The sequence below is a fragment of the Emiliania huxleyi genome (assembly GCF_000372725.1).
Source record: "Emiliania huxleyi CCMP1516 chromosome Unknown EMIHUscaffold_13, whole genome shotgun sequence".
In the NCBI taxonomy this organism is placed as follows: Eukaryota; Haptophyta; order Isochrysidales; family Noelaerhabdaceae; genus Emiliania; species Emiliania huxleyi.
In genome coordinates this window covers 520,633-546,540 of record NW_005201287.1, presented here as the reverse complement: position 1 = coordinate 546,540, position 25,908 = coordinate 520,633, and the positions used below count along the sequence as shown (strand labels likewise).

General features: G+C 65.4%; 8 protein-coding genes across 8 annotated transcripts in view; 5 read left to right on the top strand and 3 right to left on the bottom strand.

Annotated features, from left to right (window-relative positions):
• Positions 1–1,030: 1,030 nt before the first annotated feature.
• EMIHUDRAFT_201035 (hypothetical protein) lies at positions 1,031–2,342 on the bottom strand (the record flags this gene model as incomplete). Its single annotated transcript, XM_005789175.1, has 4 exons — positions 1,031–1,062; positions 1,275–1,435; positions 2,081–2,217; positions 2,280–2,342. The coding sequence occupies 4 exons, from the start codon at positions 2,340–2,342 to the stop codon at positions 1,031–1,033; spliced, it is 393 nt and encodes a 130-aa protein (XP_005789232.1).
• A 1,121-nt stretch (positions 2,343–3,463) lies between these two features.
• On the top strand, positions 3,464–4,363 carry EMIHUDRAFT_98207 (hypothetical protein; the record flags this gene model as incomplete). Its single annotated transcript, XM_005789174.1, has 1 exon — positions 3,464–4,363. One exon carries the CDS (start codon positions 3,464–3,466, stop codon positions 4,361–4,363), a length of 900 nt encoding a protein of 299 aa, XP_005789231.1.
• Positions 4,364–9,023: 4,660 nt separating this feature from the next.
• On the top strand, positions 9,024–10,037 carry EMIHUDRAFT_201032 (hypothetical protein; the record flags this gene model as incomplete). Its single annotated transcript, XM_005789173.1, has 2 exons — positions 9,024–9,520; positions 9,698–10,037. The coding sequence occupies 2 exons, from the start codon at positions 9,024–9,026 to the stop codon at positions 10,035–10,037; spliced, it is 837 nt and encodes a 278-aa protein (XP_005789230.1).
• A 3,385-nt stretch (positions 10,038–13,422) lies between these two features.
• EMIHUDRAFT_433697 (hypothetical protein) lies at positions 13,423–15,495 on the top strand. The gene is made up of 4 exons (XM_005789172.1): positions 13,423–14,075; positions 14,198–14,281; positions 14,361–14,720; positions 14,799–15,495. The coding sequence occupies exons 1-4, from the start codon at positions 13,439–13,441 to the stop codon at positions 15,419–15,421; spliced, it is 1,704 nt and encodes a 567-aa protein (XP_005789229.1). The 5' UTR covers positions 13,423–13,438; the 3' UTR covers positions 15,422–15,495.
• A 75-nt stretch (positions 15,496–15,570) lies between these two features.
• Positions 15,571–19,587, bottom strand: EMIHUDRAFT_98205 (hypothetical protein; the record flags this gene model as incomplete). Its single annotated transcript, XM_005789171.1, has 7 exons — positions 15,571–15,978; positions 16,154–16,273; positions 16,349–16,491; positions 16,536–16,800; positions 17,051–17,152; positions 18,917–18,941; positions 19,016–19,587. The coding sequence occupies 7 exons, from the start codon at positions 19,585–19,587 to the stop codon at positions 15,571–15,573; spliced, it is 1,635 nt and encodes a 544-aa protein (XP_005789228.1).
• Positions 19,588–22,381: 2,794 nt separating this feature from the next.
• Positions 22,382–22,585, bottom strand: EMIHUDRAFT_309300 (hypothetical protein; the record flags this gene model as incomplete). The annotated part of the gene is made up of 1 exon (XM_005789170.1): positions 22,382–22,585. One exon carries the CDS (start codon positions 22,583–22,585, stop codon positions 22,382–22,384), a length of 204 nt encoding a protein of 67 aa, XP_005789227.1.
• Positions 22,586–22,786: 201 nt separating this feature from the next.
• Positions 22,787–23,734, top strand: EMIHUDRAFT_98204 (hypothetical protein; the record flags this gene model as incomplete). Its single annotated transcript, XM_005789169.1, has 1 exon — positions 22,787–23,734. One exon carries the CDS (start codon positions 22,787–22,789, stop codon positions 23,732–23,734), a length of 948 nt encoding a protein of 315 aa, XP_005789226.1.
• Positions 23,735–24,959: 1,225 nt separating this feature from the next.
• The window catches only part of EMIHUDRAFT_98203 (hypothetical protein), a gene marked incomplete at both ends in the record, with an annotated part of 4,517 nt that continues 3,568 nt past the window's right edge, over positions 24,960–25,908 (top strand). Inside the window, one exon of the mRNA XM_005789168.1 lies at positions 24,960–25,857. Within this exon, the coding sequence (XP_005789225.1) occupies positions 24,960–25,857 (898 nt within the window). The remainder of the gene's footprint in view (positions 25,858–25,908) is intronic.

Here is a 25,908-nt window from a genome sequence, read left to right as displayed (position 1 = left end):
CGGCGGGCACACCGGACTACCGACTAGGTCCAGCCCTGGGTGGCATGGGTTGTGACATTTGGCGATTCCGCGGCTTCACTGGGCCCCTGAGCCGCTCCCCGTGTGCGATTATTGTGGCCCCCAGGCATGGTACTGATAGTAAACGGGTCAGGAGAACACCGGCCAAACACAGGCTACAACCACACACACGCCCGCCATAGCTCCTGGAGAGCATGCGCGAGTGACCATGGAGTGACGCGCTGCAAGCCGCGAGAGTGGCATCAGAGGCAGGAACGACGTGCTCTTGCTGCACCTCGCAGCTGCACCGAGTGTGCTCGCAGTGTATGCTACGGCCGCCGCTCGTGCGGCATTGCTCTCGTGCAGCTAGGCGACGCAGGTCCATCAGCAGGGCGTCATCCAATGCGAGCGCACATGTGCGTAGCCGCGGGCAGGTGGCAGTGCACGGCCGCACACCGGCTGTGGCGGCTCGAATGCCCCCGGCAGCAATGCTGGTCATTAACTTGCGTATTGGGGCCGCAGCAGACTGCTGCTGTGGCAGCAGCAGCAGCCTGCTGCTGCCTGATTCAGTCAAGCCAGCGGCGCAGCGAGGCGTGCAGAATTCGCGTGGTTTTGTCCCTCCTGAGGCTGAGCGCATTCGAGCCCATCGACCGGAGTTGGATGTACGCGATAGCGGTCAGAAGAACATGTCCCATGGTGCAATGCCTCTCCTGCACTCGACGTGTCCGAGTGGTCCCGGGGAAGGACTTTCTGCCAAGGTGTAGGGTCAAATGTAGCGTTCCACGGTGAAACATTTTGGAGGCAAAGGAAGCCGTTCCCGTCGCATTGACCCAGAAGAATGGGCAGCATTGAGTAATCCAGCAAAGGTGGCGGCGGCATGTGTGTCGCAGGCTTCCTATGGGGCTGGGTTGTCGCAGCAAGAGTCCCGTGCCTCATGAATTGTAGCGCCATCGTATTGGGCCATGAGTGCACCTGTATCGCGGGGCTGCGGAGGGCCGAAAATTCAGATTGGCCGCAGTGGGTGGATGAGGCCTCAGGAGCCGACTGTAGCGCGTGCTCCATCGCCTGAGAGGTAGTGTGAGTGGAGGCACACGTGTCCTCACTTGTACTGGTCTGAAGTCTGCAAATAGCGAGGAAGAAGTCAAAAAATGGATCGTCGAAACAAATGGCGGACTCGGACGGGCTCAAAGAGGCCGGTCGAATGCATTGTTCAGATCCTTCATCCCGCATAGGGTTGTGCTCGCACACGCCAGGCGCCCAGGTGGTGGCTGACATACATGGTGCAAGGCTTGTCCATGGTGGAGGTGCCATGGTGGTCGACGCTGTCATGTCGCTGGTGGTGTCGGCCTCGGCGATGCAGTAGTCGAGGCCGTGCTTCCCGGAGGGGAAGCCATACGCGATAGCGGTCACGCCGTAGCTCGCGCATAGGAGCAGGAGGCTAGGCAGAGGCCGCATCGCGTTCGCTGAGCTGTAACAAGTTTGATCCAAAACAAGAACACAAGTTTGGCTCAACTAATATAGCGCGCGGATAAAGCGCGCGCGCCGCGGTGGCGGCGAAATATAATATTATCTCAGAGGAATATAGTGTGAATGCCCGGGAACAGGATGGTACCACGCGTCTCACTGAGACGCGGGGTACTGGCCATGGCTGGACCCGAGAGCGTGAGGTGGCGAGCGGAGCGAGGGACAAAACAAGAGAGAGAGAGAGAGAGAGAGAGAGAGAGAGAGAGAGAGAGAGAGAGAGAGAGAGAGAGAGAGAGAGAGAGAGAGAGAGAGAGAGAGAGAGAGAGAGTTAAAAGCCAACAAGAAAATCTGGCACTGACAGTGATTTGGGCTCGGCAGCTTGTCGACTACCAGGGACAGCCGAAGCCGGAGTCGGAAGAGATGGTCGCCGGTCGCCGTTTCAAAACAACGAGAAAAACACGGATCTGATGATGTCAGTAAAGCTGATCCAACCTCGAGCCTTTTGTGTCTGTGTGTCGCTCGTGCGTGTCGTCATCATCTGTCCAGCGTCCACCCATACCGCGTTGGTGTCCAGTCCGAGCCTGGCCGTTCTTCACCTTCCTACACCTAACCTAAAGACCTCGCACGCGAGTTTGCAAGCGCGTTGTCGGCGCCCTCCAGCGCAACCCTCTCTGCGCTCGGTTCATCAGATGCGAGCAGCGCTTGCAGCCCCCCGTCATCCGTCAAAAGCTGGAGGGCAATGTCGACGGCGGCCTCCTGCATCATCGTCTCGTCATCGCCAGTGGCTGGGTCTTCTGGCTCCGACCGGACAGCTCCACCGCGCCCAGCATCTGAAAGAACGCGAGGTCGAATTCTGGCACGTACGGCGGCAGCTCGGGCATCTGCCTCTGCCCCCTCGCCGCATCGACGAGCGCGCTCGTGTCAGCTCGCCGCTGCTCCTGGTGGCTGGTGCCGCTGCTTGGCCGCCGCGCTCGCACTCGCTCCGCTCAATGACATCGTGAGGCTGCAACGGTCTGCGAGCTCCTTTCGCCCAGCGGGTCCACCACAGAGTTCTCCCTGTCATGTGCCCAAATGCGCCCGCCGTTACCCCCCCCTTCGAAACCCGCCGACTTTGATTGGGTCCGGTTCAACCTCACTCTCATCTTTATACTTACAGACACAGACACAAAACGTCAGATCTGTGCCACCCTAGGCCGGACCTAGTCACCGCCGTTGTGCACAAGTCGGGCGTGCGTCGGCCTTTTGCGCACGGAGGCTGAGAGTAGGGCGTGCGCGGCAAGTAAGTGGCGATGGCGCTTGAGGATTTTGACCCATGGGATCCAGGGTTTACACTCTTTGCCGGACGCCTGGGCTGTAGAGAGACCCCCGCGCCCCGGAACTGGCCGCCTCGTGGCGTCTCGGCGCTCTGCTTCCTCGACGCGCCGCCCTCACGCCGATGGCGGTGGCGAGGTGGCGTAGCCGCCCTCGGCGGCAGGGCAGGTGTGGCCGGCCCACAGACAGAGTCCCTGGAGGGAGGGGCTGGTGCAGGAGAGGTGCCGATCAAGTCTCCGCAGGTCTGGCCAAGGCACAGCGCGTCGGGGAAGACACACGGCGGGGGCAGTGGCGGGAGCGGCGGCGGCGGAGGCGACGGCGGCGGTGAATATTTTTTTGCGTAGCACGTCGTGCCGCTCGAGGGCGTTGCGCCCGCAATCGCGTCCTCCGGTGCTTGCGCCTTATAGGTCTTGCACTCGACCTGACCTCCGACGAGCGGAGCGTAAACGCTGTAGCCGACGCAGAAAGCGTCGACGTCGCAGGACCGGCGGCAAGTGGCGTGATTCTCTGCGTAGGAGAGGCTGTTGAACCACGACGCGGAGTCGTACTTCCCAGGGCCGCCGGCGCGGGTTACACACGCGCCAGCTCGGCCAAAGTACCAAACCATATTCCGGGGACCTCACTCACTGTATTCAAATCATTCTCTATGAACGGCGCCTCAGTACCCCCGTCGGCTTTTTTGGATTCCAATATGGACCTCCAGCCAACCTCGTGTGTCTTCCCCGACGCGCGGTGCCTTGGCCAGACCTGCGGAGACTTTATCCGCACCTCCTGCACCAGCCCCTCCCTCCAGGGACTCTGGGCCGGCCACACCTGCCCGCAATGCCGCGGCTGCTGCTCCGTGCAGCCGCCGCCTTCGCCTCCCGCGGCCCCGCCGCCGCCGCCGCCGCCTCCTCCCGCGGCCCCGCCCTCGCCAGCGGCCCCGCCGCCGCCGCCTCCCGCGGCCCCGCCCTCGCCTCCGACCCCGCCGCCTCCGACGTCGCCGCCGCCGCCGCCGCTCGCCCCACCCCCACCCTTCTACGCCGACTTCGTCGAGATGCTCGACGGGACGGTGCGGACGGGGTACGAGACCGTGGCGCCCGTCGTCAAGGAGCTGGAGAAGGAGCTGGGCGCGCTGCTCCCTGAGCGGTGGGCCCAGAAGGTCGCCGAACACGGGAGCGCGGTGCGCGAGTGGAGCCTGCGCCCCCTCGGCGACTCGCTAAAGCTAAACTTGGACGACCGGAACCGGACATCCACTCCGAGTGCTCTCCCCCCTCTCCTTCGCGATCTCGCTAAAGCTAAACTTGGCCGAGACATCCTCGCCAAGTCCCCGCTGAAGTTGGCGCTGGGAGTAGCCGGGTGTCTCTTCCTGGCGCTCTGCTTCTACCGCTGCTGCTGCCGGCGGCGCAAGCCGCCTCACAAGCGGCTCGTGGAGCCCGACGAGGAGGAGGCGCGGGGCGGCATGCCAAGTCCGCGGCCGAAGCGCCGCTCCGATGCCCTTCATTGGCAGGAGCTTAGGATGAAGGAGATGGGGGGGCTGGTGATGCGCTGCGTCTCGCCGGTTCCTCTTTTCCGCGCCCCCCCCGCAAGGCGCGCGATACACTCGCCGTGAGCTCAAGACCACAAGGCCGGAAGCAGCATCACACTCAGGTGGCGCGGGCCGCGAGGTCTGAGCGGGAGAGGCTCGACGTTGGGGCACTGACTGCCTGATTAATGGGGCGATGCGGCGTCTGTGAATGCTCTGGAGCATAGAATGCCAGCTGCAACCCGCGCGACTCTGGCCTTTGTTTGCGCGTGGGGAAACACGGCGCGATGCTAACGTTCATCGCCGCACCCCCCCCCCCCCCCCCTTTCGGGTACTGTTGAGCTTGTCGTCGCGAGGGCGCCCCTGAGGCGCCCCGCTCGCAAGACGTCCCATCCATTGCCTCCGGCAGAGGCGAGAGGGGATTTGCAGGAGCGTGCGTTTGCGTGCGTGATGGTGTGCCTGTGTTCTCTTCAAGGCATTTTGCGACTCTCTCTCTCTCTCTCTCTCTCTCTCTCTCTCTCTCTCTCTCTCTCTCTCTCTCTCTCTCTCTCTCTCTCTCTCTCTCAGCTCTCTCTAAATAACTAAAAGCACAAAAGGGCACATACATGCACCTGAAATCGGATTTTTGAAGGTGCCCGATTTTTTGTTGGACTTTCGTGTTTCGATCTTTATTCTGGCGCCTTCTTTCTGCTTCTCTTCCTCCGTCACAGCCTCACAGCTCTGCTCCTCGGCAAGCTTTGAAGCTCAACTCGATACTCGTGAGTTTGAGCTGTGCGAGTTTCTGCAGCACCGCGCGAGAGCTGGGTGATAGAGCCTCTTCCTCGGTCTCGCCCCCAGAAGACTCGGTTGCACGGTGGCGGCCACATGTGCATGCACATGTGCATGCACATGCACATGTACATGTGTGCACAGCTATCACCTATCAGCTTTGGCCTTTGCTCGTGCGTCCCCGAGCGTTTTGCACCATTAGAAAGAAGAATTGAATGAACACAACGCTCTCTCACAGCACACAGGCTCGACACAGGTGCGGACTGGCGCGTCTACGGTCTAGCACTATCACAGGCAAACCATGAAAGAAGAATTTTACAATAAAGCTCCCTCGCACGTGGCACGACACTCGACACTGGGCACGGGACTGGCGCGCACTGGCACTAACACACAGGCAGGTACACCACGGGAGAAAGAGGAATTCCTGGCGCCATGCATGGAGACGTATGAATGACAATGGGCAGGGCAGGCATGGGTCGCACCCACACAAGGTGAAGAGAGTTGGGTCTCAAAATTTCTCTCTCTTCTTTTGAGGCGCCGGCCGGCCGGTGGTGGTCGGCTCTCGGCTGCAGCCTACGCTTCTCTCTAGGCTTCTCTCGCCGTCCAGACGGCGGCGCTTTGCCGAAAGCCCGTAAAAGATGTACGAGGTAAAAGGTGTAACAGATGTCTGGATTCACGGAGAGCGTCCGTGAAGAACATAGAGGCTGAGGAGGAAGGAGATGAAGAGGGTCTCCGTGAGTCTCCTGCGGGAAACTATAGTGGCCTATCACGAGTTAGGGCCCCTACCCCAATCGTTATCGGCGGAGCAGTGTCCGGGTCGTCTGCTTTTTACCGCCCTCGCTTTTTACCGCCCTCTGCGCATGTCTTGTCGCCCAACTCCTCCCTGTTGCAGATTGTCCCTTGTAACGTGAGAGAGTGCGTTATGTTCTTCTTGTACCCGCTTTCTCTTTCAAAACGCCTGCATGCTCTAAATCTGCCGGGAACCGGATTGGCACCCCATGGTCTGAATCCCTCTAAATCTGCCATGCTGTCGCTCTCTTCTCCTTCGTCTCCAGCCCCGCGCTGCGCGCGCCGCGGCCACGGATGGTTGCTACTGCGCCGCCTGCGCGTTTGCGCCCACGTCCGCAGCTCAGCCGACGCCGCCTCTCGCGCCGACCTCACTCGATTACACCTTAAATTCATTCTCTACTCGAGTATGAACGGCGCCTTCTCTTCGCGTATCCCGCGGTACTCTTCGAGTACCCCCGACGGCGTTCACGTCTCGAGGTGTGCTCCAATATGGTGGTTTTCCTGTACCTCGGGCGAGCTGGCGCGTGTGTAACCCGCGCCGGCGGCCCTGGGAAGTACGACTCCGCGTCGTGGTTCAACATCCTCTCCTACGCAGAGAATCACGCCACTTGCCGCCGGTCCTGCGACGTCGACGCTTTCTGCGTCGGCTACAGCGTTTACGCTCCGCTCGTCGGAGGTCAGGTCGAGTGCAAGACCTATAAGGCGCAAGCGCCGGAGGACGCGATTGCGGGCGCAACGCCCTCGAGCGGCACGACGTGCTACGAAAAAATATTATCACCGCCGCCGTCGCCTCCGCCGCCGCCGCTCCCGCCACTGCCCCTGCCGTGTGCCTTCCCCGACGCGCGGTGCCTTGGCCAGACCTGCGGAGACTTTATCGGCACCTCCTGCACCAACCCCTCCCTCCAGTGGGCCTGGGCCGGCCACACCTGCCCGCATTGCCGCGGCTGCTGCTCCGTGCCGCCGCCGCCTTCGCCTCCCGGGGCCCCGCCGCCGCCGCCACCGAAGCCGCCGCCGCTGCCGCCTCTCTCGCCTCCCGCGGCCCCGCCCTCGCCAGCGACCCCGCCGCCGCCGCCTCCCGCGGCCCCGCCCTCGCCTCCGACCCCGCCGCCTCTGACGCCGCCGCCGCCGCCGCCGCCGCCTCCGCCGCCGCTCGCCCCACCCCCACCCTTCTACGCCGACTTCGTAGAGATGCTCAACGAGACGGTGCGGACGGGGTACGAGACCGTGGCGCCCGTCGTCAAGGAGCTGGAGAAGGAGCTGGGCGCGCTGCTCCCTGAGCGGTGGGCCCAGAAGGTCGCCGAACACGGGAGCGCGGTGCGCGAGTGGAGCCTGCGCCCCCTCGGCGACTCGCTAAAGCTAAACTTGGACGACCGGAACCGGACATCCACTCCGAGTGCTCTCCACCCTCTCCTTCGCGATCTCGCTAAAGCTAAACTTGGCCGAGCCATCCTCGCCAAGTCCCCGCTGAAGTTGGCGCTGGGAGTAGCCGGGTGGCTCTTCCTGGCGCTCTGCTTCTACCGCTGCTGCTGCCGGCGGCGCAAGCCGCCTCACAAGCGGCTCGTGGAGCCCGACGAGGAGGAGGCGCGGGGCGGCATGCCAAGTCCCTGGAGGGCCTTGAGCTCCGCTAGTCACAATCCATTTGACCATCCTCCACCTCGCCGCTCCTCGTCGACGGACAAACGGGTTGTCAAGCGCGGCGCCAACGGCGCGCGGGGCAGCATCAAATTCGTTGCTGCACCGCCTGCCTCGTCGACGGACCTCAATCCATTTGACCATCCTCCACCTCGCCGCTCCTCGTCGACGGACAACGCTGCACCGCCTGCCTCGTCGACGGACCTCAATCCATTTGACCATCCTTCACCTCGCCGCTCCTCGTCGACGGAGGCGCGGGGCGGCATGCCAAGTCCGCGGCCGAAGCGCCGCTCCAATGCCGAGCTGGCGGAGCAGGTGGCGGAGCTGAAGCTTAGGATGAAGGAGGTGGGGGAGCTGGTGCTGCGCTGCGCCTCGCCGGTTCCTCTTTTCCGCGCCCCCCCCGCAAGGCGCGCGATACACTCGACAAACCCGTGGGGTGAGCAAGAGGCCACAGGGCCGCAAGTAGCATCACTCGTTCAGGTGGCGCGGGCCGCGAGGTCTGAGCGGGAGAGGCTCGACGTTGGGGAACTGACTGCCTGATTAATGGGGCGGTGCGGCGTCTGCGAATGCTCTGGAGCATAGAATGCCAGCTGCAACCCGCGCGACTCTGGCCTTTGTTTGCGCGTGGGGAAACACGGCGCGATGCTAACGTTCATCGCCGCACCCCCCCCCCCCCCCGTGTACTGGTGAGCTTGTCGTCCCGAGGGCGCCCCTGAGGCGCCCCGCTCGCAAGACGTCCCTCCATTGCCTCCGGCAGAGGCGAGAGGGGATTTGCAGGAGCGTGCATTTTGCGAATCTCTCTCTCTCTCTCTCTGTGTATGAGACATGTGCATGCAGCATGCAGTCTGCATAGAGAGCATCTGCACCATACAGACCCTCTCTGCACACACAGTGAGTGCACTCTTGGGTGCGATATGCATTACGTGACTCTTTTTTTGCATTTTGGCCTCTCCTACGTGCTACCTATATTCAATTATTGGGCGAGTTTTTGCATTCTGCACCTGCATCCTGCATCGCCATCGGTACTCTGTCCGCTCCCTGTCCCTCCTGGCTGCGGGTGAGCATTTGCATTCTGCATTCTGCATCCTGCATCCTGCATGTCTCTCACAGCTGTACCTTTGGGCCCGCTTCTGCATCCTGCATTCTGCATCTGCATCCTGCATCGGGTGCAGTTCACAGCTTTGGGGCCGATTCTGCATTCTGCATCTGCATCCTGTGAGGGGAGGGAACGGGAACATACGTGTGAGAAGAGAGGTTAAGCGCCGCTTTTTTGTTCCGCTAATAAGCCGATAAGCCACACGATGCATCTGGAGCATAGAATGCCAGCTGCAACCCGCGCGACTCTGGCCTTTGTTTGCGCGTGGGGAAACACGGCGCGATGCTAACGAACGCTACAGTATCGGCTGGAGGACGTTGGGCGTCGTGAGAACTGAAAGGGGGGGCGGGGGGTCTGGCGTGGATGGAGGAGTTCACTTTTGTATGTATGTAACTAGTGAGACGATTTAGGTTTGGGGAGGCGAGTGGGAGACTTTTCGGCGGTCGTAATGCGGCGGTCTGGATGCGTCCTATTTGGGACGACCTGTGGGACGACCTGTGGCAGCGATCGATGCCGTCGCCGGACGCGGCGGCGAGGCACACGGGCGCCGGCGTGGCGCGTCGGCAGGCCCACCACGAGCGGATGCGCGACGAGCGCGCTCGGGAAGCGGCCGCGGGCGACGCGGAGCTTCCGCCGGAGGCCGACGCGGGCGAGATGGCGAGTGCCGCCCCCAGCTGCTGGACAGCGTGGCGGAGGTGGGCCCGAACTACACCCTTGCTGCGCAGCAAGGAGACGAAGGCGATGCGCCGGAAGCGAAAGCGCGAGGATGCCAGGGCGGCGCTCGACGGCCACACTGTCCTGTCCACCGGATCGCGCCTCGAGATCTTCTGCGACAGTGAGCGGTGGTACCCTGCGACCGTCATGGCGCGGGAGGAGGACGGGGACGGACGGATCGTGCACGAGGTCGAGTACGACGGCTACCCGGATCGGCGGTGGTGGCACATGCTGGACGACGAGCGGTGGCGCGCCGTCCCAGAGCAGGCCGGCGCGGGCGCAGGCGGCGCTGCCGCAGCCAGGGATGGGGATGCGGCGATGGACCGCGCGGACGGCGAGCAGGGCGCCCGTGCCGCGGGCGACGCCGAGGCGGCCGAGGCGCGGCCGGCGCCGCCTCCTGTGCGCCGGGGTGTGCGGCGCAGCGCGCTGGCGGACGCCCTCGAGGCGGAGGATGACGAGCGGCAGGAGGAGGCCGCGCGCGGCGATGGGCGGCCGATGCTAGCGCCCCACGGACCGGCGCTGTCGGTGCAGCTTCGGCGCGTGCGCCTGCGGCTGCGCGAGTTCCTGGCGACGCAGGCCGCGGCGGGGAAGAGCGTGCCGATGCAGCGGACGGCCCTCGGTCTGCACCCGACGATGCGGTGGACGATCCGCTTCGGCAAGTGGCTGGCGACGACGCGAATCACCGCGCCGAGGGCGAGCCGGTGGCACGCGACCGAGCGGGGCGACGCGCGGGAGGAGGAGCCGACGGTGCGCATATCTTAGCTGCCACGTTCAAAACCAGGACGGCGGCAGTGATGGTGCTATCACGGGCATGATCCGTGGAAAGTGGAGCGGGTGGTTCGGGATAGTCAAGTAGAGCAGGCGCTTTGTGGGTGGCGGGTATGGGCGGCGGCGTTGGGTGTATCCAAAAGTATGTATTACTTGGTGTTTTGTGTATCGCGCGCCTTGCGGGGGGGGCGCGGAAAAGAGGAACCTCTTAGCGCCATCGCCATGGTGCTGCAAGCAGCGCCGGGCGACGACTTACCGCCTCCCGGTCCCCCTCGGCACACCTCCGCTGCTTAATTTGACGACTCGAACCCGTGAAGCTTCCCCGTGCGCGGGTTACCCCGCACACAGGTCAGCCTGCCAGCCACGTATCCACGCAAGCGTGGTCCGCGCGCATGGCATACAGGCGTTCGCCAGACAGCGCAGAGGCTAGGCGACCGGGGAAGGACTAGCTCAAGCAACACAGCGTCACCAGCCGTTGGCGCGCAGAACGAGTCTGCGGCCCCCGGTTGGGACGAGTGCGCGACGCGGACGAGCCGCTCAATGTGGCCGGCAGCTCGCGCTGCCGGCGGGGTTGGTTGGGGAGAACCGGCACGGGGAAGGCCGGCCTCCCCGGAGGGGTCGCCCCCTGGAGGGGCCCCAAGGGCCCCCCCGGGGGGGCGGGGGTCCCCGCCCCATGGGGCGGGGGCAGGTTCGTCGCCTAGCGCGATGGAGTCAACCCTTGTTGCCAAGTCGACGAGCGTGTTGTGTATCGAGAGAGAGACCATAGCAGGTGCGAGAGCGGCGTCGTCCGGAGAGAGGGGTGGTGGGGGAGGGTCAACATCGAGGGCAAGTACGCATCGCGCTCCCCGATCGTCTCCGATCTCCCACGCCTGCTCGCTCGTTATAGCACCATGCTTGGACAAACTGAGTCTGAGAATAGGCTCACCCGAGAATAGAACTTGCCGCCGCGGCGGCGGCGTCTCTGCCGTAGCTTTGTGTCCGCGCGGCGAGTGGTATGGAGCCCCGAGCATCGCAATCGAGGAGACTGAGCATCGCAATCGAGGAGTCTGTCTGCGATCACCATGCGTTCCCGCGTTCGACACAGGATGCGCCTGCGGCTATAGATTCCTTTAGATTCCCTGGATTCCCGCAACAACGATCTCTTAGCGACGGCAAACAGAGGCGCAACTCTGCCAGCAGCGAGGAGGCTCCTGCTGCTCAGCTACCGAGGCCTGGTGGCGTCGGCTGCTGCGTGGAGAAGACAGCAGCGAACGACTCTGCGTCGTGACGTCCTGGTCCGCTGCGGGCCAAACTAAATACAGATTACAGTGCGTTGCGACACACCCTTCCTGGCTGACGGTCGAGCAGTGTTTAAAGCGAGCCGTCCCCCCGATGGGACTAGCACTAATGCTCCTCACATTCCTCTCGCGGGCACTTGGTCTTGCTCTTGGAGCACTTCCACTTGGAGTGAACAAAATATCGCGAGCAAAAATCTATATCCATAAGCTATAAAGGGACGGGAGCACAATCAAGAAAAATCCTTGTTAGGCGCAAGAGTGCCATTGAAGGGGCCCCCGGTGGTGTTTTACTGTGGTGGGGGAGGGCTGTGGCGTCGGATTTCTTTTTGTGGCGTTTTGGAGAGTGAACTCGAAATTTTAGCGTGGGGACGGCCAAAAAAAGGGGGCGTTCGGGGGGGCGGTCAACCCTAACTCTCACCCTAACCCTGACCCTAACCCTACCCCTGACCCTAACCCTATAACCCTAACCCTAACCCTAACCCTAACCCTAACCATCCGTGCTCTACTGTGTGCTCCCTGCGATTCGCCCCCGCCGCCCCGGTGGTATACCCGTCGATTTGGTCGCTTCTTTGTAGACAATGTAAATCTCATACGGAGGGCCGCCTGCAGCACTGGTGAAGGTAAACGGCCCGCCGGCGGCTCCTCCCCCGGTCTGTAGTAGACGCGCAGGATGTACTCGTAGCTTCGCGCAGCGTTGTTTTCGCTGTAAAAGATCATTCAAGTCGCCCACCAGGCGCCGCACGCTGTGTCGATCCGATCCGCGTGGGTGTTGAACGCGTGATTTGCGTCCTCGTGCTGCATGTGCCGCAGCACTCTACCAGCCCGAAGGGCCCGTGCGCTGTGGCATTTAAGGATGCCAAAAAAATCGTAAATGTCATCAATCGACAAGGGCTGGCTGTCAGCGTCGCAGATGGAGATGTCGTGCGGGAGCTTGCACTTGAGCTCTTGAGCACGCCCTCCTTTAGCAACGACCTGGATTGGCGCTTGAAGACCGTCTGACAGTGCTGCGACACGAGCCGGTCTAGCGGGCGCGGAGAGACGGTGAGAGCCGAGATTCCGAGAGAGACCCGAGCGAGAGGGAAGGAGTGAGGACTTTGCGGAGAACGACAGCACCGAGGCTGGACGACGAGATCAGTCAGAGTTTAAGGGACCCGACGGACAACGCGATCAACGTGGACGACGGCTAGTTAGTCACACACACACACAACACAGGTACACCACAGAAAGAAAGAAAGAAAGAAAACAGACAACCCAAGGGAGGGATGGGAGGACGGCACGCCGCCACCACACAGGGATTTTAAGGAGAGGTGTGTGGTGCGCTAGCCACACACACACATGTATGTATGTATGTAGTAAGGTGAAGAACAGTCAGGCTCGGACTGGACACCAACGCGGTATGGGTGGACGCAAGACAGATGATGACGACACGCACGAGCGACACACAGACACAAACAAGCTCACAAGACACACAGCCAGCGGGCTGCCACACATCCTGAGTGGGCGTACACATCACTCAGGCCACGTCCCCCCTGTCGCCCCCCCCAGCACTCCAAGGTGCCAAGAGACAAACAACAGCACAACAACACAGACAGGCGACAGGGGCGAACGTGTGAGACTAGAGCAGGCTTGCTCCGCCTCTAGCAATCTCGTCGCCGGCCGCAAGGCACGGACGAGACCGTGTGTGGGGTCTTGTGAGGTGTCTATGGACGCCCTCCTCACAGGCTATTGGCCAGCCGCTAGCCCTAACTCGCACTCATGGGTGACGACAGTTCATTGGATGAGTGGTTGCGAGCAGAGGCGCGTGTGCTGAATCTAGATCGCACGCCGTGGCATATGACTTGGGTAGGCGTGCGACCGCAGCGCGCCCGCCGAAGGCTCGACCGGGCGCGCGTGTCAGCCAGAAGTTTGCCAGTAGAGCGATCCTGGTCTTTCCGAAGACGAGCCCCGCGCCACGGGTGCCAGCCGTGCCTCCGCGGGAGCCGCCTCTCGAGCCGCGTCCCGCCGTCACTGTCCCTGAGTGCGTCCCGCCTTGGTTGGCGACACGCACTCGACGAGGGCAGTCCAGCCGACGGGAACGTGTCGACACCAATTCTTTTTTGCGGCAAGGCGAGAGCGCGCATGCCAGTCACCGAGGAGGAGCGGCTCCAGTCGCTGCACGCCTGGCTCCTCTGCTCCGGCGACAGCGAGGAGCAGATCGCCGTCTCGTTCGACGACACGCTCGCCGTTTTGTGCGCCTCGCGCTTTGACCCGTCTCGCGCAGACGGGGCGGGCGACCCACCGGGCGGCCCGCCGTGGCTGGGCGAGCTCCTCGAGCGCGCGCGGTGGCGCGAGCTGGTGTACACGCTGCACGCGCGCCACCCGAGCAGCGCGCTCCTCAACACCGCCGTCCAGCGCCTCCTCGCCTCTCCGGCGCACGCGGCCGAGGCGGCGGAGCGGACGAGCGAGTCGCGGGACGCGGCGGCGCTCGCGGGCGGTTCGTCCGTCGCCCACCTCCTCGACTGCCTCGCCGACCGGCTGGCGGCGCGGCTGAGCGGCGGGCCAGGCGCGAGCAAGGCGCTGGTCGCTCTCTGCGCTGGAGACGAGGCGAGCGCCGCCTGCTCCGCGCTGCTGCTGGGCGGGCTCTGCGCCGCCGCCGAGGAGGCTGCGGCCGGGCGGGGAGGGGAGGTCAAGGGGGAGGTGGTGCCGCCCGGGGTGGTTGCGCTGCTTCAGCACGCGACGGCGGAGGTTGCGGCGGCGGCGGCCGAGCGAAGCCTCGGTGCGCCGCCGCCGCCTCCCTCCCTGCTCCTCCCTGCTCCTCCCTGCTCCTCCGCTCCTCCTCCCTGCTCCTCTCTCCCTCTCCTCCCTTCCGTGAGTGGCCATTGACCGCTCTCCCCTTAGGCGCACACCGCTTCGAGCTCCTCGCTGCCGGAGCCACCCTCCAGTCCCCTCTCGCCGCTTGCTGCGTCTCCATCGCTGCGTCGGGCCAGCTGCCCTGCACTCGACGGCAACCCCGGCTGGAGGAGCCTTTGTCGGGAGAGGCTGCTCGGAGGCCTCCCTTTAGGCTCTCTCCTCGCGGCGGATGCGGTCCGGCTGAGAGCTCTCGCGTCTGAAGCGGACGCCTCGCCCCTCCTGCCCGTGCTGCGCCGCCCTCCCCTCGTCCGCCTCCTCCTCGCCGCCGCCTTCTCACCGCCCCAGCGGCAGGGTCTGCCTCCCGGCGACGCGCTGCACGCGGCGCTCGACGTGCTCGCCACCCTCTCCTCGGGCGAGCCAGCCTCGCCTGGCGACGCGGCGGCCGGCGGCGCGGCGGGCGGCGCGGCGGGAGGCGCGGCGGGAGGCGCGGCGGGAGGCGGATGGGCGGCGGCGCGGCGCGCGGTCGGCGCGGCGAGCGGTGTGTGCCGCGAGGAGGGGTCGGAGCCCCTCTCTCAGGCGCGGCTGGTACTTCGGGCGTGTCTCTCGGCTCGCCTCTCTCGCCCATATCTCGCCTGTCTCTCGCTTGTCTCTCAGGCGCGGCGGCTGGTTCCGCTCTGCAGCGACGCGGCGGCGGCGGGCGGAGCCCTGCTGTGGGCGCACGAGGGGCTGCAGCGAGGCGCGCTCGGCCGCCGCTCCGACGCGAGCGAGGACGAGGAGGCGCCCGAGGCGCAGGTTGGCGTGGTGATGGCCGTCGCGGCGGCGCAGCCCGCGCTGCTGCGCCAGTGCTGCGCCGTGCTCTCCGCGCGGCTGCGGCAGCTCCAAGGCGGGCTCGCGCTGCAAAAGCGACTGGTGGACTGCGCCATCTCGCTCCTCGCGCGGGGCGTGGTGGCGCCCGTGATGGAGGCGCTGGGCGAGGTTGCCTCGAGCAGCGCCGCAGACTTCTCCCTCGCGCGCCACGTCGCACTCCGCCTCCTCGCCGTCGTCGCGCCGCCGTACGCCCCGCCGTTCGCCGCGTCGCTCCTCGCCCTCCTCCGCCAGCCACGCCTCAAAGAGGCGTTCGGGGCCTCTTTTGGTGAGGCGTCGCAAGCCGCGGCGAGGCAGAGGCAGCCGCTGGTGGAGACGGTGCGGCACATCGGCGCGGAGCACCCGCCCCTCAAGGAGGGGGCGGCGGCGTGGCTCTTCGAGATGGGCGTGGCCGACACGAGCGAGTAAGGCGAGGTCAGGCAAGTCGTTGGCAACCGAGCTTTTTGTGTGTGCTCTTTTAAAGACTACGATTTCAAGAGCGCTCGCGCCGTTCTCCTCACATGCCCTTCCCACCACGCACCAGACCTCTCTGACTCTGTGTGACAGCTCTACGGGCGCTAGGTGCGCCTCCTCCTCGGCGACCTCGTCGACTTTGCTGCTGCTGCTCTCCCGCTCGGCGATCGCGCCGGCGCCTCGGCCTCCACGCGCCCCCCCTCCGCCGCCGCCTCCACCTTTGGCGGCGCGCGCTTCGCGCCGCCGCTCGACGCCGGCTTGCCGCACTCCTTGGCGCGCTGCTTGCTCGCCGTCTCGAACCAGACCGAGAGGGGCGAGGTTGCCTTGAGCAGGCAGCCGCGCTCCTTGGCGTCGTCAATCAGCCGCTCCCAGATGGGCGCCTGGCGCAGCGTGGCGGCGTGGCCGAGGATGAGGAGCGAGTGCTTCGCGCGCGTCATCGAGACGTTGATCCGCCGCTCGTCCTTGACGAACCCCACGCCGAGGCCGCGCTCCCGCCCGAAGTCCGACCGCACCTGTCGGAGGGCTCCGGGAGGGCTCCGGGAAGGTCGCGTGGCCCAAAGTCCCGCCGTGAGAGGGGAGGGCCGGCTTCTCGGCTATTCTCCCGGCGAATCTCAGCGATCTCGGCGAGTCTCGGCGAATCCCAGCAATCTCGGCGATCTCGGCGAATCTCGGCTCTCGTCTCGGCACCGTCGAGAGGAGGATCACCGACTTCTCGCGCCCCTGGAAGCCGTCGACGGAGTTCACCTCGAGCGCCGCCGCCGTCTCGGCGCCGAGCGCCTCGGCGAGGACTCGCCGGATGTGCCGCACCTGCGGGCCGTGTCCGGGACATGTCCTGGACGCGTCCTGGACGTGTCGGGCAGGCCGCGGCCGGATGCGCCGCACTTGCGCGTTGTACGGCGAGATGATGCCGATTGAGGCGGGCTGCAGGTCGGCAGAGTGCCTTGCGAGCAGCAGCCGGACGATCTCGAGGGCAAGCTGCGCCTCGAGATCGTTGAGCCACGAGGACTGCTTCTCGGTCGCGCGGCCTGCGAGGCATGTGTCCGGGACGTGTCGTGGACATGGCCGGGACACGGCCCCCGCGCGCACCCGTCGCTGCGGCCGTCGGCGACGTCGAGCACGAGGTACGGCGCGAGGACGCGCACCTCGTGCCACGGCTGCGGCGGCATCTCTGCCAGGTGCGGCGAGTCGCGAAGGACGCCGTCGTAGAAGGCGGCGCGCGGGAAGGAGGAGATGCGCGGGTGCATGCGGTACTGCGTCTGCAGGAGGGCGACCTGCTGGCCGCCGCGCTGCAGCCGCTGGAAGAGAGACTGCTCGTAGTTTTGCTGGGTCGCAACCTGCGCGAGGAGGCGAGAAGAGCGGCGGGGAGCTGCTCGGTAGCACGTCAGATGACGGCTCTCCTCCCCTTCTCACATCACAGCACCTCCGAGAAGACGGTGGCGGGCAGCTGCTTCGGGTCGCCGACGAGGATGAGGCGGCGGCAGGCGTACCTTCGGGCGCATGTCGTGGACATGTCGTGGACATGTCCTGGAAGGCAGTGCTCCAGGCAGAGGGAGGGTGGCACTTGAGCGGGATGAGGGAGGACACCTCGACCGCCTGCGCCGCCTCGTCGACGAGCACCGTGTCGAACCCGCTCTTGAGCGAGTTGAACATGGCGTAGCCGGCGCACGAGAGGGTGGTGCAGACGATCTGCGCGTCGTTGAGCACGCCCACCTTCAGGCATCACACCTCGGCTGTACCTCGGCTGCACCTCGCACCTCGGCTATACCTTGGCTGCACCTCGGCTATACCTTGGCTGCACCTCGGCAGCACCTCGGCTGCACCTCGCCTCGATCTCGGCTGTATCTCGGCTCGCTCTCGCGCCTTGGCAGCGTCAAACGAGCACCCCTTCTCTGCAGCGCGCCGCTTGGCGAGCGTCTCGAGGGACACGTCGAGCAGCGCCTCGTTGACGTTTGGCCCCACCCGCACTACGGCGGGCACCTCCCAAGCGAGGGAGAGTGAGTCAGTCCCTCCGCCACCCCAGGCCGCACACCCGCACCACAGTCCGGCACCCACGGGTGCCCCGCGCCGTCGAGCATGCCGCCGCCCCCTCCCCCTCCGCCTCCGTCGCGGCCGAGGATGCGGGCGACGATCTCGTCGATGGCGGCGTTGGAGGGGGCGCACACTAGCACGTGCCTCGGAGGGGCCTCTACCGTGGCGCGGCCGAGAGACAGGTGGCGGTCTGTCTCGGCGGCGTGCGGGAAGACGCCACGCGACAGGGCGGCCGGGGCGGCGGAGGAGGGGGCGGCGGCGGAGGGGGCGGCGGAGGAGGAGGGGGCGGCGGAGGAGGGGGCGGCGGGCGGCGCGGCCGCGCGTCTGACGCCGGGCGCGTCGATGCCCGCGTAGCTGCTGGAGCGGAGCCATGGCGACGCGGCGGCGAGGAGGGAGGCGACCGAGGGGGGCGGCGGGCGGGTGTGCGGGTCGTCGGGGGAGAGGGGGGCGATGGCGGAGGGCGGCGGCGCGGCGGCGCCCTCCTCCTGCCGCGCGCGCGCGTCCCTCGTCGCGAGGAGGACAGAGAGGATTCCTGGAGGGGGTGTGTGGGAGCCAGTCTCTCATTCGGGGCAAGGAGGGCGCCTCTCGCGAGGAGGGCGGGAGAGGGAGCGCCGAGGATGGTCTTAGTCTTGCCGGTGCCAGGAGGGCCCTGGATGAGCGTCACGCCTGCAGCGAGAGAGAGAGAGAGGTCATACAGGGGCTGCCAGTCCAGACAGAGACAGCTGTGAAGCTGGCCAACCACACGAGCGCCGCTCGTCGGCCGGTGAGGGAGGGGCGGACCTCATCTCGGCTGATCTCGGCTGATCTCGGCTGATCTCGGCTGATCTCGGCTCATCTCGGCTCATCTCGCTCCTCGGCCGGTGAGGGAGAGGCGGATCGCTTGCAGCTGCGACTTGTCGAATCGCGTCTCGATTGCGCGCAGCAAGGCTTCCTATGGACCACACCAAGGACTGCGCGCTAGTCAAACGTAGCTCGCTGCCGTCTCGACGGCGCGCAGCGGGCGCTCCGACGGCTTGAGAGTCGCGGAGGCGGGAAGCCGCGACGGGCCAGGCGCCAGCAGCGCCTGCGCCAGGAGCGGCAGAGTCGAGCGGTGTGCGAGCGGTGTGCTCTGAGGGCAGCGCGTGGATGCAAGGGCTGCGGATAAAGTGCATGCGGCTGAGCAGAGCTGAGTACAGCCGAAGGCGTGTCCTCTCGAGCGCTCGAGCGTGAACACACACGTAGTTCCGCATCTACCCAGCAGAGCCTCGCACAGCGGCAGGTCTCGCATCGAGTACAGCGCCTGGGGGAGTGAGGAATGAACGAATTCGCTGATTAGTCCCGCATCGAGTACAGCGCCCGGGGGAGGAAGTGATGAATCGATCATTGGCGAGTTGATTGGTCTCGCATCGAGGAGAGCGCCTGGAACTCGCGGTTGATCGTCACCATGTTGCCCAGCTTCTGCACGTACCTGAGCGACGAGGAGGCGCCGTCACCACGCGCCTCCCCTCGCCAGCAGCACGCTGCACGGCCTCTCGGACGCACCAGTGGCCCGAGGAGGGGACCATCACGCGGTGCAGCATCGAGAGCCGCTTGAACTGCGCCTGCGGCATCCGCGCCGTCCGCTGCGACGGAAGGTGCAGCTTGATCGACAGATGCTCTGAGCCGCCGCCCGACGCGACCAGCCCGAGCGCGTGAAAGTCGCCGCCGGTGGAGGGCTCGTCCTCGTCCTCGCCGTCGCCGCGCTTGGCGGCCGCGTCCATGTCGAGCGGCTCGTACGAGACGAGCACGATGTCCGTCTCGAAGAAGTGCGGCTTGCCTCCCTCGGGCGGCGGCGGCGGCTGGAAGCGCATCAGGCGGAAGGGCTCGTTCTGCTCGATTGAGAGGAGCTTGAGGTGGTGCGGCGCCGGCTCCGACTCGCCCATCGAGCGCAGGATCTGGGCGCGGCACTCCTCGAGCAGCAGCGGCTCAAAGATGTCGAGGTACTGGTCTATGGAGGTGAAGCGGACCGGGACCTTTTTGACATCGTAGAGCGGCCCACCGGCGAGCATCTGGTAGATGTCCCACGCGAGCACCTCCTTGTTCATCTCGTCGAGCGAGATTGGCGCGAAGGGCATGGCGGCACGAGCGGGCCGAGCGAGCTGGACGGCAAGCGGTGCCGGACCGCAAAGCTGCGAGAACGGAAACGCGCCGCGCAGAAGGGAAAGAGAATTTTATAGCAACACTTTCGATAGACCGAAAGTAAGATCGTTCGGTGCAGAAACCCCGGCCATGCCCATGTAACGCAATTGTGCTCGACCCGAGGAGTCTCGAGCTTCGGCTGGCGAACCATCATGCCGCTCTCGGCACCGAAGCGGCGCGAGCGCCGCGCCGCGCAGCGCGCTGCCGAGGCTCAGGACGCGGCTCGCGGGCAGCGCAACCGCCCGGCGCCGAGCCGGTGCTAGGCCGCCTCCGCTGCGCACGCTTCCTTGGGTTGCGCGCCGCTGGACGTCGGCCGAGAAGACCGCTTCCCTCTGGGGACTCCCGACTCCGCGAAGATCGCGCGCGCGTCGTGAGTGGCGGCGCGCGCGCGATCTCCGTCCCGGGCACGCCGGTCGCAGTGGCATGGGCTCCCAGGCTCAAAAGCGCTCCCGTCAACAGCGAGCGAGCGCCGCCGCTGCTCCTCCTCCCGCCGCCGCTCACCGAGACTCGGTGCCGCCGTTCGCCGCCGCCGCCGCCGCCGCCGCCGCCGCCGCCGCCTCGCGCCTCGCCTCCGTCACCGCCGCCCTCCATCTCGCAGCGGCGCGTCCCTCTGATGGCGCGGGCGCCTCGCTCACCGGCGCCTCGCCGCCGCCCCCCCCCCCTTCTTGCGCCGCTCCGCTCGTGGCCGCCGCCTCCCCTGTCAATCCCGCCGCCTCCCCTGTCATCCCGCCGCCCGCACCACCGCCGCCACCGCCTCGCGCCTCGCCGCCGCCGCCACCGACCGCCCTCCCCTGTGCCGCTGAGCGCGGTGCAGGGGGCGAGCCCCCGCTGCGCAGCCTCACCGCAGTGCACTGCGCTCTCCGCCCCTGACGATTAGTGAGGAGGTGGTGTTGCACAGCATGGAGCTCGGCGAGCGTTTAGCGAGCCCCTCAGCTAGATTTAGAAAAGGAGTTGCGGTGTTGATCGCCGCGGGAGCCCTCTTATTTGCTATGGCGACCTGCGGCGGTACCCGCCTCTGTTGTTCGGGCAGTGAGAGACCTGTGAGAGACGCAGGATCTGCACGCCAAAGTGGGGCCAAGTGGACTCCGCATTTGCATTTTGGTTTTGGTTTGTCGGCCACACGCTAGCGCCACACACACGCTCCGGACGACCGACACACCACAGAAAGGGAGGCGATCGCGCACGAGAAAGGGCATCGCACCGCAAACACCTCGCCGCACAGAGGGGGGGGGGGGCAGAATCCCACACACACCGGAGCAGCGCAGACACCTTACACGTCAGCGCTCGCTTGATGTGGCCGGCGCTCTCCCCTCTCCTATCGCCTTTTCAACGGCGCCGCGCCGAGCCGGTCTCGGCGGGAGACCTCGGAGCCGCCTATAGGGAGCCGCACGCGATGCGGGCATGCGCGATGGCTCCGTTGGCTCCCCGTGCCTAAGGCAGATAGATTAGGGTGTGAGCTGCGGCACCACCGTTTCTGTACCTCGATCACGTGCAGACCGTCGGAGGCCGCGCTAGTGTGGGACCTGCGTCGGCGGTACCCGCCTCTGTGCTCTTTTGTTCGGGCAGTGAGAGACGCAGGATCTGCACGCCAAAGTGGGGCCACTCCGCATTTGCATTTTGGGGTTTTGGGTTGTCGGAGATCATCCATCAGCACTCATCAGTCAGTCAGAGTCACGTCAGTCAAAGCAGTCGTGGCACGTGGAGTATTCTTACAGTATTGTCGCTGCATGCAACGGCGCCGCCACACTCCGGACGACCGACACACCGACACACCACGCACAATGGGAGACTATCGCGCACGATCGGGCATCGCACCGCGAACACCTCGCCGCCCAGATGGGGGGAGGCAGAATCCCACACACACCGGAGCAGCGCAGACACCTTACACGTCAGCGCTCGCTTGATCCGGATGTGGCCGGCGCTCTCCCCTCTCCTATCGCCTTTTCAACGGCGGCGTGCGGCCACGCGCCGCGCCGAGCCGGTCTCGGCGGGAGGCCGGGGAGCTCAGAAGCGCACCCAGCGGGCCGGATGATTGGCATCGGGTTGCGGGCAAGAGAGCCCTAGCCCTGGGGGTGCGCGTTCGCAGGGAAAGGGCCGTAAAGTAAACACAGGTCTCCGAGGGTTGGCTCCGTGTACCGGGTTTCCCCTTAACTTCAGAACGCCCCCTCTACTCGGAGCTAGTAGACACGCCACTGTACACCACGCACGTACACAGGTCCTCACTCAGCATCCCGTATCAGGGTTCCCCCGCCCGCCCTCCCGGGGCTCCGGTTCCCCCTGATTCGCTCGTTTATTCGCCAGCCGACCCGGCAATTTTTTTTTGAAAGAACGGCGACTCTCTCGCACTCCTTCTCCAGCGTCTCACGGCCAGACACCCACCTTTGAAAAACAGGCGACAGACACGCCACCGCCTCGCGGTCTCGCGGACTCAACAGCCCCTTCAGCTCGACTCGCACAAACAACGCACCTTGAGCGTGCCGTCAGCACCCACTGCGCCACGTCGGCGTCGCTCACCCCGCCTCTGCACCTCTCTCTCCCCCTCCCTCCCTCTGCCACACCGCAATGCTCTATCCAAGCAGCATCGTCTAATCAGCATCATTTCCCCATAGGATTCGCATGCTCAAGCCTACCGAGCGCTCAAGCTCGGTCGCATCGGTGCCGTCTCTACTCCGGCCACGCCTCGAGCGCTCAAGCTCGGTCGCATCGGTGTCGTCGTCGCGCCATTCGTGCTCACATGGCCCGGCCCTTCTGATCTCTGTCGTCGCCCTTCTGATCTCTGTTGTCGCCAACGCGGTGTTGGGCTGGGTGGTTCTCACGCTCGTACGCACAACGGCGCCACCCATCCCTCCTCCGCAGCCCGCCAGCCTCGCTGTCCTCGCCGCAGCTGGTGGAGAGTCTACGCAGCCCGCCAATGAGGCTCCAATGAAGCTGCATCCTCGAGTGCCACCCATCCGAGTAAACCGAACACCTCATGCGGGCGTCAGCCGCCTCGTGTCGCCACCGGAGCAAACAACAATGTTCAACGACAACGTGCACGGGCACATGTTTCAACCACGGGCACATGACAACATCCGGATCTGGCATAACCGCCCCCATACACAGCGCAGTGGGGCTACCAACCAGTCCGCGCTGAACATGCCGCTGCCGCGGTGCAACGCCTCTGCACCCGATGTTGCGCCAAAGGCGTCGATGCGACAGCGGCTCTGCGCCAAACCGGAAATGCGTGCGGCTCTCAGTGCCGCCTCTGTGCCGGTGCTCTGGAGCCGCGACCTCGTCCGCAGCCAGAAGATGTTTATGAACGAGAAGCCGTTCGCCGCGAGCAAATTTCAGCCGTTTATCGAGCAGCTTCCGCGAAATAGCCTCATGTCGTCGGCCTGGCCCGATGGGTGCGAGATGTGTGACACTTGCGCTGTGGTCGGGGCGAGTGGCTCGCTCCGCAAATTCGAACACGGCGCGCAGATTGACGGCCACTCGCTCGTCCTGCGGCCAAACTGGATCATCAACAAGGGCTTTGAGAAAAATGTGGGGACGCGGACGAGCATAAACGTCTTCTTCGGCGTGGAGGGGATGATGAAGCACTTTGAGAGGCATCAGCGCAGCGTGCCGGAGGAGCGGCGTGCCATTGGCTTGATCACTTCCAACTCACACCTCTCGGTGTCCTCTTTCTTCCGGTACCTGATCCGCGTACACAAGTCGACGGCGCTGAACAAGACGGCCACCGCCGCGGAGACGCTCGTCACGCCGTCGCGCGTCTTCCTCATTACTGACTCCATCTACCACAAGGCTCTCGCCGAGATCTGCCGGGCGACGGGTGAGGGGTGCATGTGGCAGCGCACGTCCGGGACGATGCGGCCGAGCACAGGCTTCATCGCCGTGATCATCGCCCTGCAAATTTGCCGCAACGTCTCTCTCTTTGGTCTCACGGACGACCCGTGCCAGCCCTTTCACTACTACGGCAAGCCTAAGGCGAATTGTACCAAGGCGATCCCAGCCAAGAACGATGAGCCGCTCCATTGGTTCGAGAAGGAGCACGAGATCTACGCCCGCTGGCACCGGGAGGGTAGGCTCACGGTGTACTCATGATCTCCCCTTGCTCGGTACGACTGTCTAAACGCCTTATGGCTACCTTCGGGACTCCCCGAGACGCCACTGAGACTCTCTCTCGTGACTGTTAGAATTTAGCCAGAGAGAAATTTATAAGGCACGACGAGATATTCCCCCGCTCGCATGTGTGCTCAGGGCACCTCAGGGCTGCTGCGTGACGCGTGGCTCGGCTCCGCGAGCGCTTGTGAATTTTCTCTGATTTTTTGTACTAAAGTCACTTGGGGGAGTTCGTGCGAGATACTCAGTAAAATTCTCGCGGCTCTCCAGCAGGCCGCAGGGTTCCGGCTCCTAGCCGGATAGGGGGTCTGTCCACACTGACTCGCGCCAAAACGCCCTACCTACCTACCTATCCCCAGGCCGCGCAGCGAAGCGAAAAAAGATGAAAATAGGGGGTACCTACCTATATTGCAGGGCCCTTTTGGGCGAAACAAGACCAACCTGCCTACCTATCTGGGAGGGGCCAGCCAGTGTGGACAGACCCCATATCCGGCTACTCTGCTGGAGGAATGGTTGGGCAAGTTACTCAGGACACGATCCCGGCGTGAATACAACTAACTGACGGATCCGCTCCTGACGGCGGCACGCACCGCGCGCTGCGGCGCGTGCCGCCGTCTTTGTTTGAAGTAAAAAGTCGAATCAGAGCGGCGTCGGCGTTGTCCTGAGTTTTCTCCCCCGGATTGCCCAACCGGGACCGCTCCGGGACGCACGCCGGCGAAGCACCATCAAGCTGCTGTACGGCCCCGGAATCGCCTCCCCAGGCTTAGCTAGACTGAGAGATATTGTGCACATGGTCAGTCTCTACAATGTATACACTGACACTGAACCTCCCAGAGCTCGTCCCGGTCCGTCACGGCCATCCTCGGCCTCCGGAGGGCCCCCGGCCGCGGGCGGCGCGGTGCGGCGGCGTCACTCTAAATAAATCCGACGGCAGAGCACCGGGACGCGGTCGGGCGATCTGAGGTCCAACTAGGCGTATGCATTGCCTATCCAGGGCTACCACCTGGACCTATCAACAGGCGCCTGCGGCGCCGTGGTCAGAAGCTGCTGCTCCCACTTGTTCACACTTTCATATTGGACAGTACCCGGTAGGCGCGTCTCCGGGTGGAAGGACGCGCGGCCAGTGCATACCCATCGGCAGACCGGTCAGCCCGCCCCGAATCCGACTACGAGCGTTTTAACTGCAACACATCGATCGGCCTCGGCCATGCTCATCGCCGGCGGCGCCTCCATCGCCGTCGCGCACCCTCCGCCGGCCGCCGCAGCGCTGCGGCGGGCCGCCGGCGCCGCCGACGGAGGCGCGCTCGAGGCCATGCTCGCGCGGCTCGGCGACTCGGCGGCCCGGGAGGTGGACGAGGCGCTCGACGAGAGCGGCCGCTCTCCGCTGCACCACGCCTGCTGGCGCGGCGCGCTCTCCAACGTCGAGCGGCTGCTCGACCTCGGCTGCGACCTCGACGCGTGGTCGACCGGCGACCACAGCTACGGCAAGACGCCAATCTTTTACGCGGTGACGCGCTGCCGGAGCGACGTGGTGTCGCTGCTGCTGCGGCGCGGCGCGCGCACCCGCCTTCTCAACAACAAGGGGCAGAGCGTCCTCTCTCTCGCCGCCACACACCTCTCGCCCGCGGCGGTGGCCGCGGTGGAGAGCGCGGAGCGGGCCGAGCCGGCGGTATTGCCGCCGCCGCTGCGGATGCGGATCGAAGCGCTGCCGGAGGACCGGAGGCCGCTGCTCCGGCCGGGTGGCTGGCTCGACTTCAAGGCTCGCTTTGACGACGGCCAGGTGTACGGCGACCTCGACCCTCGCTTCCACCCTGAGGCGGAGGGAGATGTGGTGACGCGGCTCGCTGTCAACCCGACAACCGCAGAGAGCCGCCGCAAAAAGAACCGCGGGCGCAAGCCGATCGCCGCGCCGAGGGGGGGCGACGCGGCGGAGGGGCCGGCGCCGCCGCTGCCGGTGGGCCGCGCCGGACGGCCTGGAGACGCCGACTCGTCCGCCGCCGTGGCAGCTGCGATCGACGCCGCGGTGGCACCGCTCGAGGCGTGGCTTGCGGCGCGCGGCGCCGCTGTGGCATTGGAGGAGGTGGCGGGGGAGGAGGCGGCGGCCGGTGCGGTTGGGGAGGCCGCGGCGGAAGAGGAGGCAGAGGTGGAGGGTGGAG

Excerpts from the sequence above, each read along its gene's own strand:
- EMIHUDRAFT_433697 (XM_005789172.1), top strand. The coding sequence starts at position 13,439 with ATGCCAGTCACCGAGGAGGAGCGGCTCCAGTCGCTGCACGCCTGGCTC. Across the intron at positions 14,282-14,360 it reads CGTCTCCATCGCTGCGTCGG|GCTCTCTCCTCGCGGCGGAT; the intron begins GCCAGCTGCCCT and ends GCCTCCCTTTAG. Across the intron at positions 14,721-14,798 it reads GGAGGGGTCGGAGCCCCTCT|CTCAGGCGCGGCGGCTGGTT; the intron begins CTCAGGCGCGGC and ends TCTCGCTTGTCT.